General features: G+C 48.5%; 4 protein-coding genes across 4 annotated transcripts; 1 reads left to right on the top strand and 3 right to left on the bottom strand.

The window, feature by feature from the left end:
• Positions 1–500: 500 nt before the first annotated feature.
• On the bottom strand, positions 501–1,921 carry FIESC28_10135 (uncharacterized protein; the record flags this gene model as incomplete). The annotated part of the gene is made up of 2 exons (XM_031164270.1): positions 501–1,129; positions 1,183–1,921. 2 exons carry the CDS (start codon positions 1,919–1,921, stop codon positions 501–503), a joined length of 1,368 nt encoding a protein of 455 aa, XP_031011647.1.
• A 1,544-nt stretch (positions 1,922–3,465) lies between these two features.
• On the top strand, positions 3,466–4,279 carry FIESC28_10134 (uncharacterized protein; the record flags this gene model as incomplete). The annotated part of the gene is made up of 5 exons (XM_031164269.1): positions 3,466–3,525; positions 3,578–3,711; positions 3,761–3,917; positions 3,969–4,044; positions 4,104–4,279. 5 exons carry the CDS (start codon positions 3,466–3,468, stop codon positions 4,277–4,279), a joined length of 603 nt encoding a protein of 200 aa, XP_031011646.1.
• A 392-nt stretch (positions 4,280–4,671) lies between these two features.
• FIESC28_10133 (uncharacterized protein) lies at positions 4,672–6,459 on the bottom strand (the record flags this gene model as incomplete). Its single annotated transcript, XM_031164268.1, has 1 exon — positions 4,672–6,459. One exon carries the CDS (start codon positions 6,457–6,459, stop codon positions 4,672–4,674), a length of 1,788 nt encoding a protein of 595 aa, XP_031011645.1.
• Positions 6,460–9,633: 3,174 nt separating this feature from the next.
• Positions 9,634–14,202, bottom strand: FIESC28_10132 (uncharacterized protein; the record flags this gene model as incomplete). The annotated part of the gene is made up of 1 exon (XM_031164267.1): positions 9,634–14,202. The coding sequence occupies one exon, from the start codon at positions 14,200–14,202 to the stop codon at positions 9,634–9,636; it is 4,569 nt and encodes a 1,522-aa protein (XP_031011644.1).
• Between the last annotated feature and the right edge of the window lie 1,865 nt (positions 14,203–16,067).

Genomic DNA, 16,067 nt, shown 5'->3' with positions numbered 1-16,067 from the left:
AAAGTAGCCGCAACGGGCTTTTGAGCCAGAATCGAGAAATGAGATTACGACACTACGCTTGTCGTCAAGACAGTCCTATGGAACAAATGGTGAGACTCCAAGGTGCTTTTTATGAAATACTTCTCTGACACGACTTGAAGACATCGGGCTTGCCATGGTTATTTTACACGGATTGTGCAAAATAAGCTATATGGCAGAAGGAACGGTAGGATACTGACCATGTTGTTGTGATGTGATTTTGCACCATGAAGTTGAATGGACTCTTGCCAAGTTTCTGTGAACTACGCTCTATGATTCGTGCTGGCACGCCAATGAATACCTACATTCAAATGGAGGGCGGCGCGAACGATACAAGTATCTCTGAACTTGCTTAGATAATCCGTTCGGAGCCCGATAACAAGACATTGCAGCTATTTGTCATTCTAACGTCGTAGTTTAGGACATACGATGTAGTTCTGAGATGGTGTGATTCACAGTTAATATATGTCTATTCAAGATACCTATAGCCCAAATGGCCATGTTTCATGGTACTCCCTCGGCGACTGTGGTTGATGAACCTCTAGTGTTCCCACATGCTTGGACTCGTCAAACCAAATGTACCCATCAAACTGCTCCGGCAGGATAGCATACGAGTAATGAGAAGCCTTCTCATTCTCTGGCTTATATATCACGCCGATAAACCTCTCTAGGCGCTGCTCGCACAACGCCTCCCGAAGTTTCTCATCGCATCTGCCTTTCCGTAGGTCCAGAACAAAGTTGCTGACACCCGTAGCATGCATAAGCTCTTCGTAACTACCCGAGAGCCCTGGTCGAACGTTCATGATGTTCATGTCACCGTCCCAGTCCTGAGCTGCGGCAACTGTACCCGTATTTGTACCTGTGCCAATGGTAAGAGCGTCATCTCCAAATGTCTTCTTGCAAAGCTCCCCGATATTGAGTTCGCCACTTGCCCAGCTCATGCTAGTAGCACGAGCATCGCCTACATGGCTGTTGTGTGCCCATACGATGGCTTTAGAATTCTCTCCGCGATGCTCGAGGACTCTCTTGAGAGTGTCAAACATGTGTGTATCTCGGAGATTCCAAGATTCGTCTCGTCCGCGGTACATGGACTTGTAATACTGCTCGGCATCTGGAGACAAATCAGTTTTTGATAGACTTAGACGAGGTTGTAAGTTTAGTTACCTTTGACAACTCTGGCATTCTGCTCCCCACTGTGAAACTCGATACCGTCGTGAAGTGCCGCAGAGTATTCCATACGCTTTTTCAAGAGGTCTTTGAGCATTGCGACAACATCATCTTCATAACCCTTGAAAGATGTTCCCAACGATTCCAAGCCATATTCATGTGGATCTTCAGACCAGTCCATCAGCTTGATGTATCGTTCCCTTGCGACCTTTGCCATGTCCTTATCAACCGTATCCAGATACTCGACAACTGCTTTCATCGACGTTCCCATCGAGTAAAGATCCAACCCATAGAAACCAGCGGCTTCTTTGGCTTCCCGGCCAGAATTATAAGAACGCATCCATTCAACAAAATCGTGAACCTCCATATTGCGCCACATCCAGGTTGGAAAGCGCAAGAATGGTGACTCTCGGTTTTCCTTTTCTGCCATCTGGATTGTTTCCGCTGTGCCCTGTCCTGGACCTGGCCGATGTCTGACATATCTGTCTACAAGCTCGGCGCCAGGCCAATCTGCTTCAACTGCAACGATATTGAAGCCGTGGTTCTCGATCATGTACTTTGTGATTTCGGCACGAACAGAGTAGAACTCAGATGTGCCATGGGAGGCATCGCCGATGAGTAAGACTTTGCAGTCGCCGAAACTGTCAAAGTATTTTGTAATTGTGTCGGAATCTTGAGATAATGACGTGAAGGAGGTTACATGAGATTTGAGTCGGTCTATTGTCGAAGGGTCCATATTGGGTGGCTTATCTCGGGATAGAAATTGAGTTCGTCTGAAGTTATTGTCGGATATTGGATATTTTGAAGATGTGTTCTGCTATTTATTATACTTGTGGAAATACATAGAGGGCCACCCTGTACCGTGTGACATCACAAATACATAAGTGATGTTCAAGATAGACAGACACTCAATAAGCACATTTGATGTAAATCCACCACAAAGGGGAAAGGGGGCATTCTTTCTTGAATTAACGGCTGCCAATTAAAAGCTCCGGAAAGGCAATCTGACAGATGATCTTTAATCTTTATTATATGTGCTGTAAGTGCGGAGGTGGCGATAACCTCATAATGATGGTGGTCATAAACCTTTGTATCCACCAATAGGAGTGTTTCCTGATTTACATCTTGCTGATATAGTTTTCGTATAGTTGAGCTAGACTATGGCTATTTATCTTTGGCTGTAGCTATCTGTGATATTAAGCATTGGCGTCTTTAGGTAGGTAACAGAAGAATTGTCCTCCAAGGCTTAGGCTGCTAAAGTAAAGTAGCATAAGTGCTGGTCTAAACTAGCATAATATGACTAAATTGTTTCGTCTCTCATGCTTCCATCGACTAGTCATCCTAATACCCTAAAGGTCATGATGGACTGTGATGAGGGAACAGCCACAGATAACCAATGATTGGCAGTATGATATTTGCTGAAACTCGAAGGACTTATGCAAGATGGTCTTTACTCCAAGCCACCATGTTAGTAGACTTCCTATTTGAGTGTTTGAGATAAGAGATCTACAGGCACCTTTTTGAGTCTAGTTGGTCTTGGGACAAAGGGCATGAGATGTCCTACCATACTAGTAACTGCTAACCTAGGTAGATCAGCAACTTGTGAGAGTTGATTGTCTTGGGCATCAGACAAGTATAGTATCAATATTCCTAGTATATTCTGATGTGGTAACTCTATCAATATTATCATCTGATAAAGAGTGATGCATTTACAAAGTCGAGTCTTCTCATCTATTCCTCACAAAACTGCATAACAATCTCCCCCATGTCTCATGTCTCGGACGCTTATTTCCTTAAAAGGCAGGTTTTATAACTATTATACTCGCCCAACCCCACAATGTTTCCCTCTAGACAGAAATTCCACCTGTCGATCAACGGCACTACCTTATCAGCGTGGTACCGTGCCAGCCTCTAACTGGACCCTGACTATCCAACCCCCGGTAGCGAATAGACGCGCAACTTAACTGCCGGTACAGCGACACCCTCAACCCTCGCCTATCACCATCCCTCGTGCCTGTGAGATCAGCGCCCAGAAGGGAGAAGGGTCATGTTGTGCGCCGGATGTTGATTCAATAAGGAAGGAGCATTCATGTGTAGTTTCTTGGAGTCTTGTGTATCCTCCGAGAATACGCGGATGTGATTGATAGATCAAGATGGCTATCTGATGTTGATTTTGGTATATAAAGAGACAAGTGTAGCTTGGCTGTGATACTATTCACTCTCCTCATCCCTCTCTCTTCCCCTCTTCAGTACCATCTCTCTTCAACCGGACAATTCAAGATGAAGTTCTCCGTCGCTATCCTCCTTCCCGTCGTTGGGGTTCTCGCTGCGCCAACGCCTGTAAGTCAACTTATCTTCCTCGAGGTATCTTCAACTTTCTTACGCATCTCAGCCTGGTATTCCAAGCGCCTCTAGTGCTCGATCCCTCTTGAGCGGTCTTACTGTTTCCGCCCCTACCAACACCGACACTTACGACAGAGATCTTTTCCCCCACTGGCAGACCTATGAGGGAACCTGCAACACCCGGTAAGCAAAACCCCCGTGATAACAAGAACAATGCTGATACGTTTTACAGAGAATTCGTCTTGAAGAGAGATGGAACCAACGTTGTGACCAACGATGCCTGTGCTTCCACCTCTGGCACATGGAAGTCGCCGTACGACGGCGCTACCTGGACACAGGCCAGTGATATCGACATTGACCATATGGTTCCTCTGAAGAATGCTTGGATTGTAAGTTCCCAAGAAACAGCCTTCTTTCAACCAGATACTAACGCATTGCAGTCTGGCGCTGCCTCATGGACTACTGCCAAGCGAACCCAATTCGCCAACGATGTGACAAGACCTCAACTGTGGGCAGGTAAATCATCCCCAAACCCATCCTATATTGAAGTACAACCTTTCTAACAGCTCTCACAGTCACCGATGATGTTAACCAGTCCAAGAGCGACAAGTCCCCCGATGCCTGGAAGCCTCCTCTGACAAGCTTCTACTGCACCTACGCCAAGAGCTGGGTCCAGGTTAAGAGCTACTGGAAGTTGACCATCACGAGTGCTGAGAAGACTGCTCTTGGCTCTATGCTTGACTACTGCTAGATTACTATGGGTCATCACTAAGGGATAAAAGAAAGAACCTCAGGGATAAAAAAAGGCCTAAGGATAAATTAACTTGGACCCTTTATGCCAACTTAGACTGGTATTTAGACTTGTCTTCTAAGCGTGAGAACACTTCTTCAATGGGTAGGGGAGACACCGGGAATATTTGCTCAAAGCCTTTTTTGTCTATCTATCATTCTCATACATCGTTACATATCTCGTACATCATTAGAAAGAAGAAAGAAGTTGCTTTCCCTATGCAACAGAGGAGCGGCTTGGTTACGCCGCTGCGGCCTTTCATACGTCCTTCCGCATGAACTATCGAAAAAGTGAATTGAAAAAGGAAAAGAAAAGAAAACCCCTTATCATCCTATTACTAGTGTACTGCCTGACTACCCCGTGTGAGAAGCCCCGTTGAGGCTGGCCACAAAGTTAGCAACCGTTTGTGCGTTGATGCTGCCAGAGCCACGGTTCGCATTAAACGCCCTAGCTTGAGCCTCGGCGTGATGTCGTCTAGCTTGCGCAGCCAATTGCGCAGCCTGCTCAGTAGGACTGAGTGGAACAAAGGCATCGTTGAGAGGCCCTGGCATCGCATAAGGGTGATTTGCAGGAAGCTGTCGCAGGTGGCGACGGTCAGGGAAAGGGGATGCAGGTGTTTGAGTCGTTGTGTTATCAAGCTCGGCCTGATGTAAGCGTCCTCCAAGCTCCTCAATGACCTTTTTGAAGCGAGTGAAGCCCTGAGCTCGGTCGGCCCTCCATTTGATAGAAGGGACGTAGGCCCTGTTTTGAGGAGACGGGAATTGGTTGACATCCAGGTTGATGTTAGCGTGGTACTCTCCCACCATCTTCTTGAACAGATTCTCCAGAGCTTTGTTGCCCTTAGAGGAGGGAGATTCGAGAATTGCGCTGGTGATATAACCTAAAACGGTCTTGCCGTCAGAATCGGGGCGGTTTATCGCCAACGAGATCGATCCTAAGCCCCAAGCTTCAACATACTCTGTCTCAAGATTGATGAGTTGATCAAGCAGCTTCTTGATCAGTGCTGATCGACCGCTCCAGTCGACATGGATCATTTTGGCAACTATCAGTAGAGGCGTCTTGTACGGTGCCATTGTTTGTGGCATTGCCGGATTGATACGGTGCTTAAGAGACAGAAGAACGTTGAGTAGTCTTGTACTGCCAGCTTGCCCATTAGGGCCCGGGACACCATCTCCTTGAAGACAAAGCTCGACTGCAAGATGGAATGGATTATAACCTCTATTGTCGACGTAGTAGTCCTGGTTATCCATAACATGACGCAGAAGATACTCGAGAGCCTTGCCGTTCTGGGCCACGACAGCAAGATGATGGACGGAGCCTCGATAATCTCCGACCGGGATAGAATTCAGCTCAGGGTACTCCTCGGTCACTTCTTGGACGAGCTTCAAGGAAGTCGTGGAAGGGTGACGGTAGACAGCAAGGTGCAAAAGCGTCATGCGATCGTCGCCATCGATGCTTGTGGGATGGTTGAACTTGCCGACGAAGAAATGGTGTTCAGGCCAGTATTTAGCCAAAATGGCACATGTGTTCTCGTCCCGGTGAATCATAGGGGCAAAACTCGGAGCCCACCACATGCCGTAGATGATATTCTCTAGGCCAGGGAATGATTTGTGCAGTGCTTGTCCAAATCCTTCCTCCAACGACTCGGACAGGGACAGGGCCGATCGAAAATTCTTAACATAAAACCACTTGGCACCGAGCTTATACAGCTTTTTGATGGTGTCATAGAGCTGCCGAGCTGCTGCTACATGAAGCATAGTGAAGCTGGTGTCATCGCGGCGCGGAGGACGAGACGTGATGCCGAGGTTGGCGTTGACGTTGTTCTTGAGAAGCTTCTGAGGATATTTTGTCAGGATTGCGACTGCGAGTCTGTCGTTACAGGAGTGTACGGCGTGCTTGAGGCCCTTGAATCTCTTTTCCTTGAGATCTTGTGCGTAAAGGATGGGTTCAAGATGACTAGCAATGAACTTGCAAGTGGCGGCAAGACTAGCCAGGTTACCTGCATTCTTGTATCGCATGTCTTCCTTGACTCGCTGTCCAAGCTCTTCGGCAATGAGACGAAGGATCTCTCCAACGAAGAGAGGAGAGGCTCGGCCGGTCGGTCCGTTCGGGCTAGAGCCCTGATCAAGATGATCTGACATGGTGACTTCTGATGATGAAGGATTAGGGATAGGAAGGGATAGGTATATGGGGGAAAAGTCGGCCTGATGTTCAGACGATGGGACGAAATATAGTCTAAAGCTTAGGCTAGCAGAGCAAAGTAGTCTAAGTATTACTCTTAAGACGGCATAAGATGAAGAAAGTATTTCGTCTGTTATGATGCTGTGCCTTGAGTGCCTTGTTGTTGCTGCTGCTGTTGTTGCTGCAGCGGTGGTGGTGGTGATGATGATGGTAGTAAAGAAGAGAGCGAGAGGGTCCGAGGAAGAAATACCTACACCACTAGAAAAAGCAGGTTGTCAGGGGCACCCCACAAACAGAATGATATCACTAGACGTGTTTGCAGCACTGCCTAGAGGTCCCCTTGCGGCCCGACTATCGTACACTGGCACTGGCAACTGCTTCTTTTAGGGATGAAGTACCTGGCCTGTAACAGATCGGATGTTGATAAGTACAAAATTCGTGATTTATCAAGGAAGATTGAGATGAATTATCCTCTCATGCTTAGCTGCCAGATGAAAGTAGTCTAAGTGCTAGTCTAAGATATAACAAGATGACCAAAGTGTTTCGTCTCTTATGATCACGGCGGCCTGTATGGCCCTTGTCAAGTTGGTCGCGTTTTCCTTCGATGATGGAGGCGATTTCCCATGTTAATCGTAATTCGTATTTATCTGATTGTATAATACCTAACGGAATGCATCTTGTTGTAGAGTAAAGTGACAGTGACATGGCCTGCATACAGGTGTTTGATATTCCATCACTGGCGAGTGGGGGACTCGACTGGTCAAGCACACACCAGAGGATAGACTACTACCTTGGTATGTCCCGACTATGGAAGAGGAATTTGGATTATTTTAGAACGACACGGAAAATGTTTTATTGCTTAGTTATCAAAATAAGATTTCTTGGCTCAGGGGCTGGTAGTCTGTTGACACTCGAATATAACCACCTACTCGTATATATTAGGATATCTATAACAATCTATATGTGCTGCAGAAGGTCTCGCAACACGAATGTGTCTGTTGAAATAGCCTCTGGACATGTTTGGAAATCTTTAAATTCATCTCGCAGGCCGGTAGTGTACATACTGTCGTAAAACCACTCTTGCTGGCGACCATACTTCCACCCTGGTGGATTCATTGCTCTTTCTTACCCGACTAGTTTGCTTTACAACCAAACCTCAATCTATCTTGTTTGAAACCGCTTCCTGGGCTCGAGTTTTGGGTTGTGTATATATGCTCGTACGAAACGCAGCCCCTGAGTCGTATCAGGAACGCCAGCGCATCTACACAGAGACCCGAAAGAAGCCATAAATACACTTTAGTCAAGTCCCTAAGGCTGCAGGCTATGTTCATCGAGATTTATCGTTGAGGAGGTCGTGTGGAATGCGTTTGTCGCGGTCTAGCAGCACCGAGAAAGGCTTTGCAGGCTATTGGGACAGGAATACGGCGGGACTTCGCCGTTGGTTGAAGCTAGGAAGAGAACTGCAAGCAAAACATGTTAGTCCGATATACCAAGGCCTCCCTATATAAGCACTCTCTGAGAGATTACGGTTCATAGTGCACTTACTTCGAAAGGCTTCAGTTAAGACGATAGGAGATCCATCAAGCGCCAGCAAATCGTGGCTGAGATCTGTCGAAACGGTAAGGCGCGCTTTCGTGGCAACTATAAAGGATATCGGGACTGGTGGGTGAGCGCTCCGAGGTTGAGTGGCTTTGTGGAAGTGAGTTTGAGGTTGTTGCACCAGAGCTGGGAAGCGCCGTCTCGTTTTTGGTGATGGAGATAAGGAGAGAAATCCAACATTCTCAAATAGTGCAAATAAGTTAGAGAACAGGCAGTTCAGTAGTACTGTTGATTTCAAGATCAATACAATGCTTGGGTTTGTTCGGATGCTGAATAAAGGCATGTTCGTCTGTAGATGTATGGTGGATGAAAGAGTGGATGAAAGACGTCTCCAATGCCAGTAGCTGTTCGGGAAAGTAGCACTCGAGGTTTCCGTCCTGCCGCACCTGCCGTTCTGCACTCAAAACTTCCACCTTCCTCATCCACAGTTCCAAATTCTGCTATCCATCGCTGTTATATTAAATATAAAGGAAATGGGTTCTCCTGTTAACTCAGGGCAACATCTTGTTGGTAGGTTCTTTGATACACATTCTCTGTTGACCCAACAGTTGAGACCGCGATGTTCACTTGCGAGTCCAATACCGCCCATGAAGATACGACTGCTCTGGCTGATCAGAACGAAAGCTTTGCTCCAAGGACCGGTTACAGAATGAACCGAGTGACCTAACACTATCCATACCATCCCGATGTAACGACGCAGAACAGACGAACAACAGCCACCTGAAGCGTGCTACTCCTACCAACCGACCCTCGCTCTATGTAGTCTATAGGTACGGTTTGAGCTCTTCCTCGAGTTATCAACGCATTTACATCCCCTCGTTGTCACAATGATTCCCGCTAATCATGTGCGCGCATGCTTAGACGACACACCGAACTCGAGTTGGATCCGGTACATAAGCATCTACGAAGAAACGGAATCGCCTAAAGATACCAAATAGCCTTCACGTACGTCTGTGTTGATGTTAACAACATGCGGCATCATGAATTTACATGACTTGACCTTTCGCAGGTAGGAAGATTCGCCAGAGAGGCTGTCCCACCGTCAAAGCCCATCGTCGAAACTGCTGCAACTTTGTCGCTAAAGTTGAAGTTGAAGAACAACCAAAGTTCCAAGTCGGGAGTTTAGCCTGTCACTTCTACATGGCGTCCTCCAGAAACCACTACCTTCGGTTGTCACAAACTTCATTGCAATACTATGCATTCCAGTCAGTGATATAACGTCAAAAGAGTGCCGTCTTCATATTCAGTGATATATTCATATATCATCGCAATATCATTACAAAGAAGAATATTAATGTATACATCCAAACACTGTGGCATTAATCAAACGCCTTGCTCGTCTTCCCTATCAGCCCCAATCCTGTTTCATGTTTTTGTACACCGTAGAAGTCAATATTGTTCATGAATCGCAACGTCTGGGTATTAGGGTGCTTGTGGAAAAATGGTAAAATCAAAATGAGAACGCCAATGCCCAATATGCAGCGTACGTTAAGAAAAGGCTGATGTGTATGTATGCTTGTTCGTACATGGACCTCTTAGGGTCTCAGTGTTAAATCTCCTTCATCGTCGCTGCTGACGTCCATGTCGCCTTCGCTGAGTTCACCTCGCGCAGCTCGTTGCGCTAGGTCTCTCTCATGGTAAATCTCTTGCTTCCTTGACTCAGCTTGCTGAAGGCAGTCCACATATGTTGTGAACTTGACGATCTCGCGGAGTAAATATGCGCTCTTGCGCTCCCAGTTGGCCATGGCCTTCACGGCATTGCTGCCTCTAGGAGTAAATGCCAGAAGCATGGGGCTGCGGAGCCGGTTATGCGACTGAAGCTCTGCCTCAATTCCCTTGACGTATGTATCCAAAGTCTGAAGTTGTTCGGCTTCTGGTTGATTGCTGGGACGCATGCTCTGGGTAGGAGGCGCCCATTCCGCAATGTGAATACGATCGCCTGGGAGCTTGCCACGTCCACTGTTGTTGGTGAAAGCACCTGCGACATGATCGAAGCTTGATCCTCGGAAGCTTCCACTGTTGGCACTCGATTTTCGGTGGTGTGCTGCGCTGCTTCCGGGGCGCGAAGTTTTGCCTGGTGCTGTCTCGTTGATGGCCGATACCAATGCGTTATTGACGATGGCCTCGCTCCATCCATACTCGATGTTACTTATACCACCAGTCAATGGATGGGTACTCAATCGAGCACTCCAATAGTTTGCAGTCGTAACAAATTCCTTGCAAATCTCGGGTGTGCCCACTTGGAATAGGTGAACCGCGCCGTTAGGGAGGCTTAAAGCCCACACATGTGGTCGAGCTCTTGAGTAACCAGGTGGTGGGAGGGTGGACGCGAGAGTCTGTCGAAGGTTATAGCAGCCCAGATTCGTTGCGTTGTCTTGCCAATTGCCACCACCAACAAGAACAGGTCCTCCGCGGGGATTTCTGCCACGGTTCTTCGCGCGAACAGATTTGTTTGGTTGGAAGGAGAACAGATTTAGCTGTCCCTTCTGGATCACAGCAAAGACCTCTGACCAGTTCCTGGCTTTGGCCTTCTTGTCCACGCCATCCAGATGATGCTTGTGGGTTACCATTCCTTCCTTGACCCATGGAGGTCCGGCAAGTTCGAGCGACTCATCTTCAAGGAGCTGTGTGGCGGGAAGATCCGAGCTCATGATAGAGGGAGCTCCATCCCCATAAATTTCCTCATCTCGGATGATAGCTTGACTCAGCGCGTTAGCAAAGCCAATTGATTGTTGGTAATCGCCACGAAGAGCTGAGCCAAAAGAATCCTGGGATACGGATGTTTGGGTCCTGCCTAGGGAGTAACGGCTCCAAGTAGCTGAGGAGCCTGTGGGACTCCACAACGAATTTCCGTCGTCAAAACTAGTCCGGCTGGAAGAGAAGCCGTTACGACTCATAGCAGCGCGTGATCGACTCTTTGAAGCCCATCTAGCCGAGTTGGCTTTGCCATTCTCATTGATACGACCACGAACAGACAATTGGCTCTCCGAGGGAGCCTTGCTAAGGACACTCGGAGTTCTCTTGAGCATTCCCATTACAGAAAGACCTCCACTATTGGAAGGCTGCAAGGTGGCGTTCTTTTCAGATTCAGCACCGAACAATGGCAGCCGTTCATCTCTGATAGAGTTGTAAATGCCTTTGAGAACAGTTTCTATCTGTTCCTCCCAAGCCTTTCTGGTTCCGCTAAAGCGTGACTTGACTAAGGGCCCACAATCTTCAATGCCTTCTCCAGGCAGAGTACCAGAGTCAGCACGAGCCGGTGGCCTGAAAGAGTTTCTGAAAGATTTCTTCTCTTGTTCGGTAGGTTGGTTGTCTCCATTTGAGAAGCCGTTCTTATCTGGAAGAATACTCGAACGTTGGAAAGCATCAGGCGCTGATTCGTCAACGGCCTGCAAGATGGTTGCCATGGTGTTCTTGATGAATTGGCTACGGGTCATCTTGTGCTCAATATCGGCCAAGTGAAGATCAGTGTTGAGAAGCATAATCGAGTAGCAAATAGTGTGGATGACATCCGTTGCCTTGAACCCGTGGTTGGGGTTGCAGTCGCACCATCTCTTGGAAAAGGCCACCAAGATACGATCGACTTGCTGCGTCTCTGCTCGGAAAACCAATCGTTCACACACTTGCCGCAAAGCTTGAACAATGCTCTGGCTGGTAAAGTCATACAACTCCATGTAGGCTTGCAGTGTCCGTTGTCGGATCGGGCCTTCTTCGCCCATCCATGAAGCAGCTTTCTCCTTCTGGATAAAGTCCTCATTGCCATCGTAGATCTTCTGTGCTTTCTGGCGATCATCTTCAGTTGGGTCACCAATGACAAACTCAGGTTCGTCAATACCCTTGTTCTTGATCGAATCAAAAGTGCCAAGGACCTTGGGACTGGGATCTGCTGAGCTTTCAATTCTCACGCTGGGAGGAGCACTGAGAGCAGACTTATAATCTGTCCCAGTTGAAGCTGATCCCGGACTAGAGGCACGAGCTCCTTCGATAGGCAGAGCCAGGTTGGCGCGGTCTGGTTCATCCTCCGAGTCAGACTGCTCTGGTCGCTGAGACTTTCTTTCAGACAGCTTTGGTTTGGTTTTGGATATACTCGAAAACTTGAGGCCTGTTATACCATGCTCATCCTCGATATCACTACCCCCATCAAGATTGAGGAAAGAGTTATTCCGTGATTCAAAAGCTTTCGTAGGCCTTTCAGGTGGTGGACGGGAAGGTGTGCCGTCAGCCAGATGCCGTTTCGAAAGTTGATCGTTGGACTCGGATTTGACGGTTCTAATTCTAGCATTGGGGCTTGGCGAATAATCAGGTGAGAACTCCCTCTTATACTCATCTTGGTCCATTGCCCTATCATCTCGTTCCGGTGTCATATTAGAGATATCGGCAAGGGGAGATGGAGATGGCCCTTGAGAGCCAGAAGTACCTGGTGCACCCTGGCCAGTTCGAAGATACGGATTCATAACCTTGCGTAAACTGCTGACAGGGCTTGGGTTTGGCGGGAAGTTCAGATCTCTATCCTGTGGTGCCAAGTTGGGTGTAGCCGTGGGGATAGGCGGCGTAGGCATTGCTGGAATTGGGGGAGTGTCTTCAGTGACAGACTTCTTACGTCGTCGGAAGAAAGAAGATGGCTTCTTTTGTAAGGCAGGATGATGAGAATGTGATGAAGACGTATCTCGAGATGGTGGCGTCGAGGCGTTACCAGCCACCTTGGTGGTATCTACAGTAGGAGTTGGCTGGGGTGCTGGGGTATTTGCTGATTCGTTGCTATTGTGTGAGTTGTTACGCGAGGAGCCAAACACTCTTCTAAAAAACCCTGGGCGCTCTTTGGCGGGTGCAGCTGCATGTGATGTTGGCGTTGGGCCGCTGTGCACGGCCTCCTTGGATTTACCATAGCCGACGTTGGGTGCAGGTGCCGAATCAAGGTCCAATGCTGGCATGGCGGGTGCCGGTTCCCGCGAAGCAGCAGCTTTGCGTCCCGATGAGCTCTTCAGAGACCGGCTGCTTCGTTTGTGATCAAGGGTAGGAGGCTCGAGAGGGGCTGGTGGCAGCGGTGGTGGGATAGACGCGGATTTAGACATCGTAGGGATCGACGGTTGCCGGCGTGGGCCGCCTGGGACATTGGGTGTCGGGGCAGCATCGTACTCGTCGTCGTCGATGTAACTATTCGGGAACTCAACTCGAAACGGGGACGGTTCGATAACTGGGGCTGGCGCTGGAGAGGATTGCTGCTGGGGACCATAGTCAAAGCTTGCTGACCGCCCAAACCCACGTCCGTAACGTTGACTCCCTAACACCTGAGCGTATCCAGCATCGACACTAGCTGTACTGCTGCTTTTGCTGCCCGGTTTGCCCCCTCTTGAATGCATGGCTCTCGATGAGCCTGCTCTGTGACCCTCTCGTACACTATTAAGACGTGGATAGCTGGATTGGAAATTGGAGCTGCTGTTACTTCGTCGGCCGCGACTAGATATACGACTGGAATCGTCTGCGCCCTCGAGGTCCGAGCTATAGGAGTATTGGTGCCCGTTGGATCGGGATGAGGCTGCGACAGAATTGGAGGCTACCCAGCTTCTGGTTTGCTCGGCGGCGATATGCTGAGATGAGGTCTCGTCAAAGGTATGTGAATGCGAACCGGGATTGGATGATGATGGGCCGTACTTGTCGCTCAACTGTGCCATAGAAAATTGGTCAAGGGACATGAGCATATTAGCCACAAGAGAGTCTCGAGTAACGTTTCGTGGAGAGAGCGACAAGTCGTGAGAATCGCGGTTGTTGTTAGTCGGTGGTAGGCGGTCGGCCATATCGTCCTCGACGGGAGTAGCGTTCTCTAGAAACGACTCATGCGCGTAAACGTTGGAGGTGGATGGCCTTGTAGGCGCCCGGTTGTTGGTATTCTTTGGTCTTGACTTTGACTTAGATCTCCGGTATTCTGAATCGTGAGGCGGCGGCGTGCGCGGCTGTGGAATGCCGTCCCTTTCCCTGTGCGACGGAGAGGCAAGGGAGGAAGTGTTTGTGTTGATATTCAGTTCGGTATGGGGCCGACGTCGGGTCTTACGACGGGCATTGTCGTTCGGAGAAGGGGACGCAGACGGGAATGAAGGTGAAAGCATCTTGTCAAGATGGGGGCCGAGTTAAGAAAAGGCTTTTGTTCAGCTCTCAGGTCTGGTGTGTCTCTTCTTGGCCTACCGCGCGCACGGCACTCTACCGTACCGTACCGTTCTGCACCAACCTACTCTCACCAAGCCAAGGCTAGTTAGAGTTAACTTAGAAAAAGGAAGCCGGCTTTCCGCATGGGTCGAAAAAAAAAAGCCACGCGCGAAGGATTGGACCAGTTGGCGGTTAAGTCGGGGTTGGCTTTGACTACTGTCCAGGTACAGAGTACTGAGAGGTAGGTAGGTAGCAGGTACTGACTGGTACTCTGTTGGTTGACGGGAGGAATTGTGACGTGACAAAGTTGGCTGATGCTAAGAATTTCGTTTTCTCGACGGCGTCTGGAGGAATTTCAGTCTACCCAACACTAGCACTAGCACCAGAACAGCACAGCACAGCACAGAGCAGACAGAGGCATGTACAGCACGGGCTACTATACGTACAGTACAGTACAACGCAGATGTACCTGCGTAGAACAATTCATCCTGTCAAGCATGGTCCCATCGATATCAAGGGTCCTATTCGCTGCAAAATGTCCTTCCAGTTCCCAATCCTAATGGTGGACCGGCTCTAAGGAGGGGACAACAGGGATCTTTGATGCAGGGGGAACCTAAGACGCTGGGGTTAATTAACAACCATCCATCCATCAATCGAATTTGGGGACACTAGGAAATACCTAGTACGAACTGAGAAGAGAAATATGGTACCAAAGATGAGAGAACAAGAACAAGAATGTTGCTGAAACGTTTGAGTGGATGGGTATGCACATGAACGTATCCGTCCAGGGTTACAGTTACACTGACAGTATTTTTGAGAAACAAGACTAGATTTCACTCTTTACGATAGATCATACATAGATCCTCCTCCTTCTCCTTCTCCTCCAAGAAGCGCCGTTCAAGTAGGTGCCCGCATGTTTGTGTTGTACTCGTACTCCATTACTTCGGCTCTTTCTAGTGCCTGTTCCTTTACCAGGTACCTGACTGAGGTCGGTGGATATCATCACCACTTCCACCTGAAGTTGAATCTCCCAAAGTGACCAGTGGTGCGAGATGCTGCAGAATGTTTCTGGCAAACTGCAGCAAGACAAAACGCTCAATGAATCCTTGTAGAGTCCAGAAATTGAAAACGCCAACCCAAGACCGTCAAAGCACTATGATAATGATGTGCGCCAAAGCCCGCCCGATCTAGGCTTGAAGAAGGCCAAATGCATGGAACCATACCTCGTTGGGCGACAAGTTAATGTAAATCATCAAGACAGAAGCAAAGAAAAACTCAAAAAGAAACAGCCCTGGAAGTTACCGAGTCAGTGGGCGAAGCCAGTTGCATGGCATGGAAAGTTAGAAACCCTACCAGATCGAACCAACAACACAGACTTTCCACAAGTCTCTTTCGCTTTTCCTTCTCGAAGTTTGTATTTTTCTTATTCTGGAGCTTTCGACTAATTATCTGTCCCAGCGGGCTGGACGTTGCGGCGAGTGCAAGAACCGCTGGACCCTGAAGCCGCAGGGAAGCCCCTTTTTCCTATTCCCTGTATCGCCTAGCTCTATCCGTACCTGTCTAAGACCTGTCTACGTGACTACGCGTGAGCATCTTCATATGCCGCGGGCACTGTTTCCGCTTCGGTAGGATTGCCTAAATCATCAGTGAAAGGGGGAAAGGCAGGGATTTCAGGAACGACGTTCCAGATCAGCGTCAATGGAACACGGCTGACGGTTGACCCCTGGTGAGGCCATGTGGACAGACCGACGTCTTTGTTGCATTCAATGTTCATGCCATTGATCACGGATGGCTTCTTCCCCGAGGGAGTCTGTCATAGCAAGACACT

This window comes from Fusarium coffeatum (assembly GCF_003316985.1).
Source record: "Fusarium coffeatum strain FIESC_28 chromosome Unknown BRIP53273_contig_286, whole genome shotgun sequence".
Lineage (NCBI taxonomy): Eukaryota > Fungi > Ascomycota > Sordariomycetes > Hypocreales > Nectriaceae > Fusarium > Fusarium coffeatum.
Note: the sequence above shows the minus strand (reverse complement) of the source record. Positions and strands in the feature narration are given on the sequence as shown.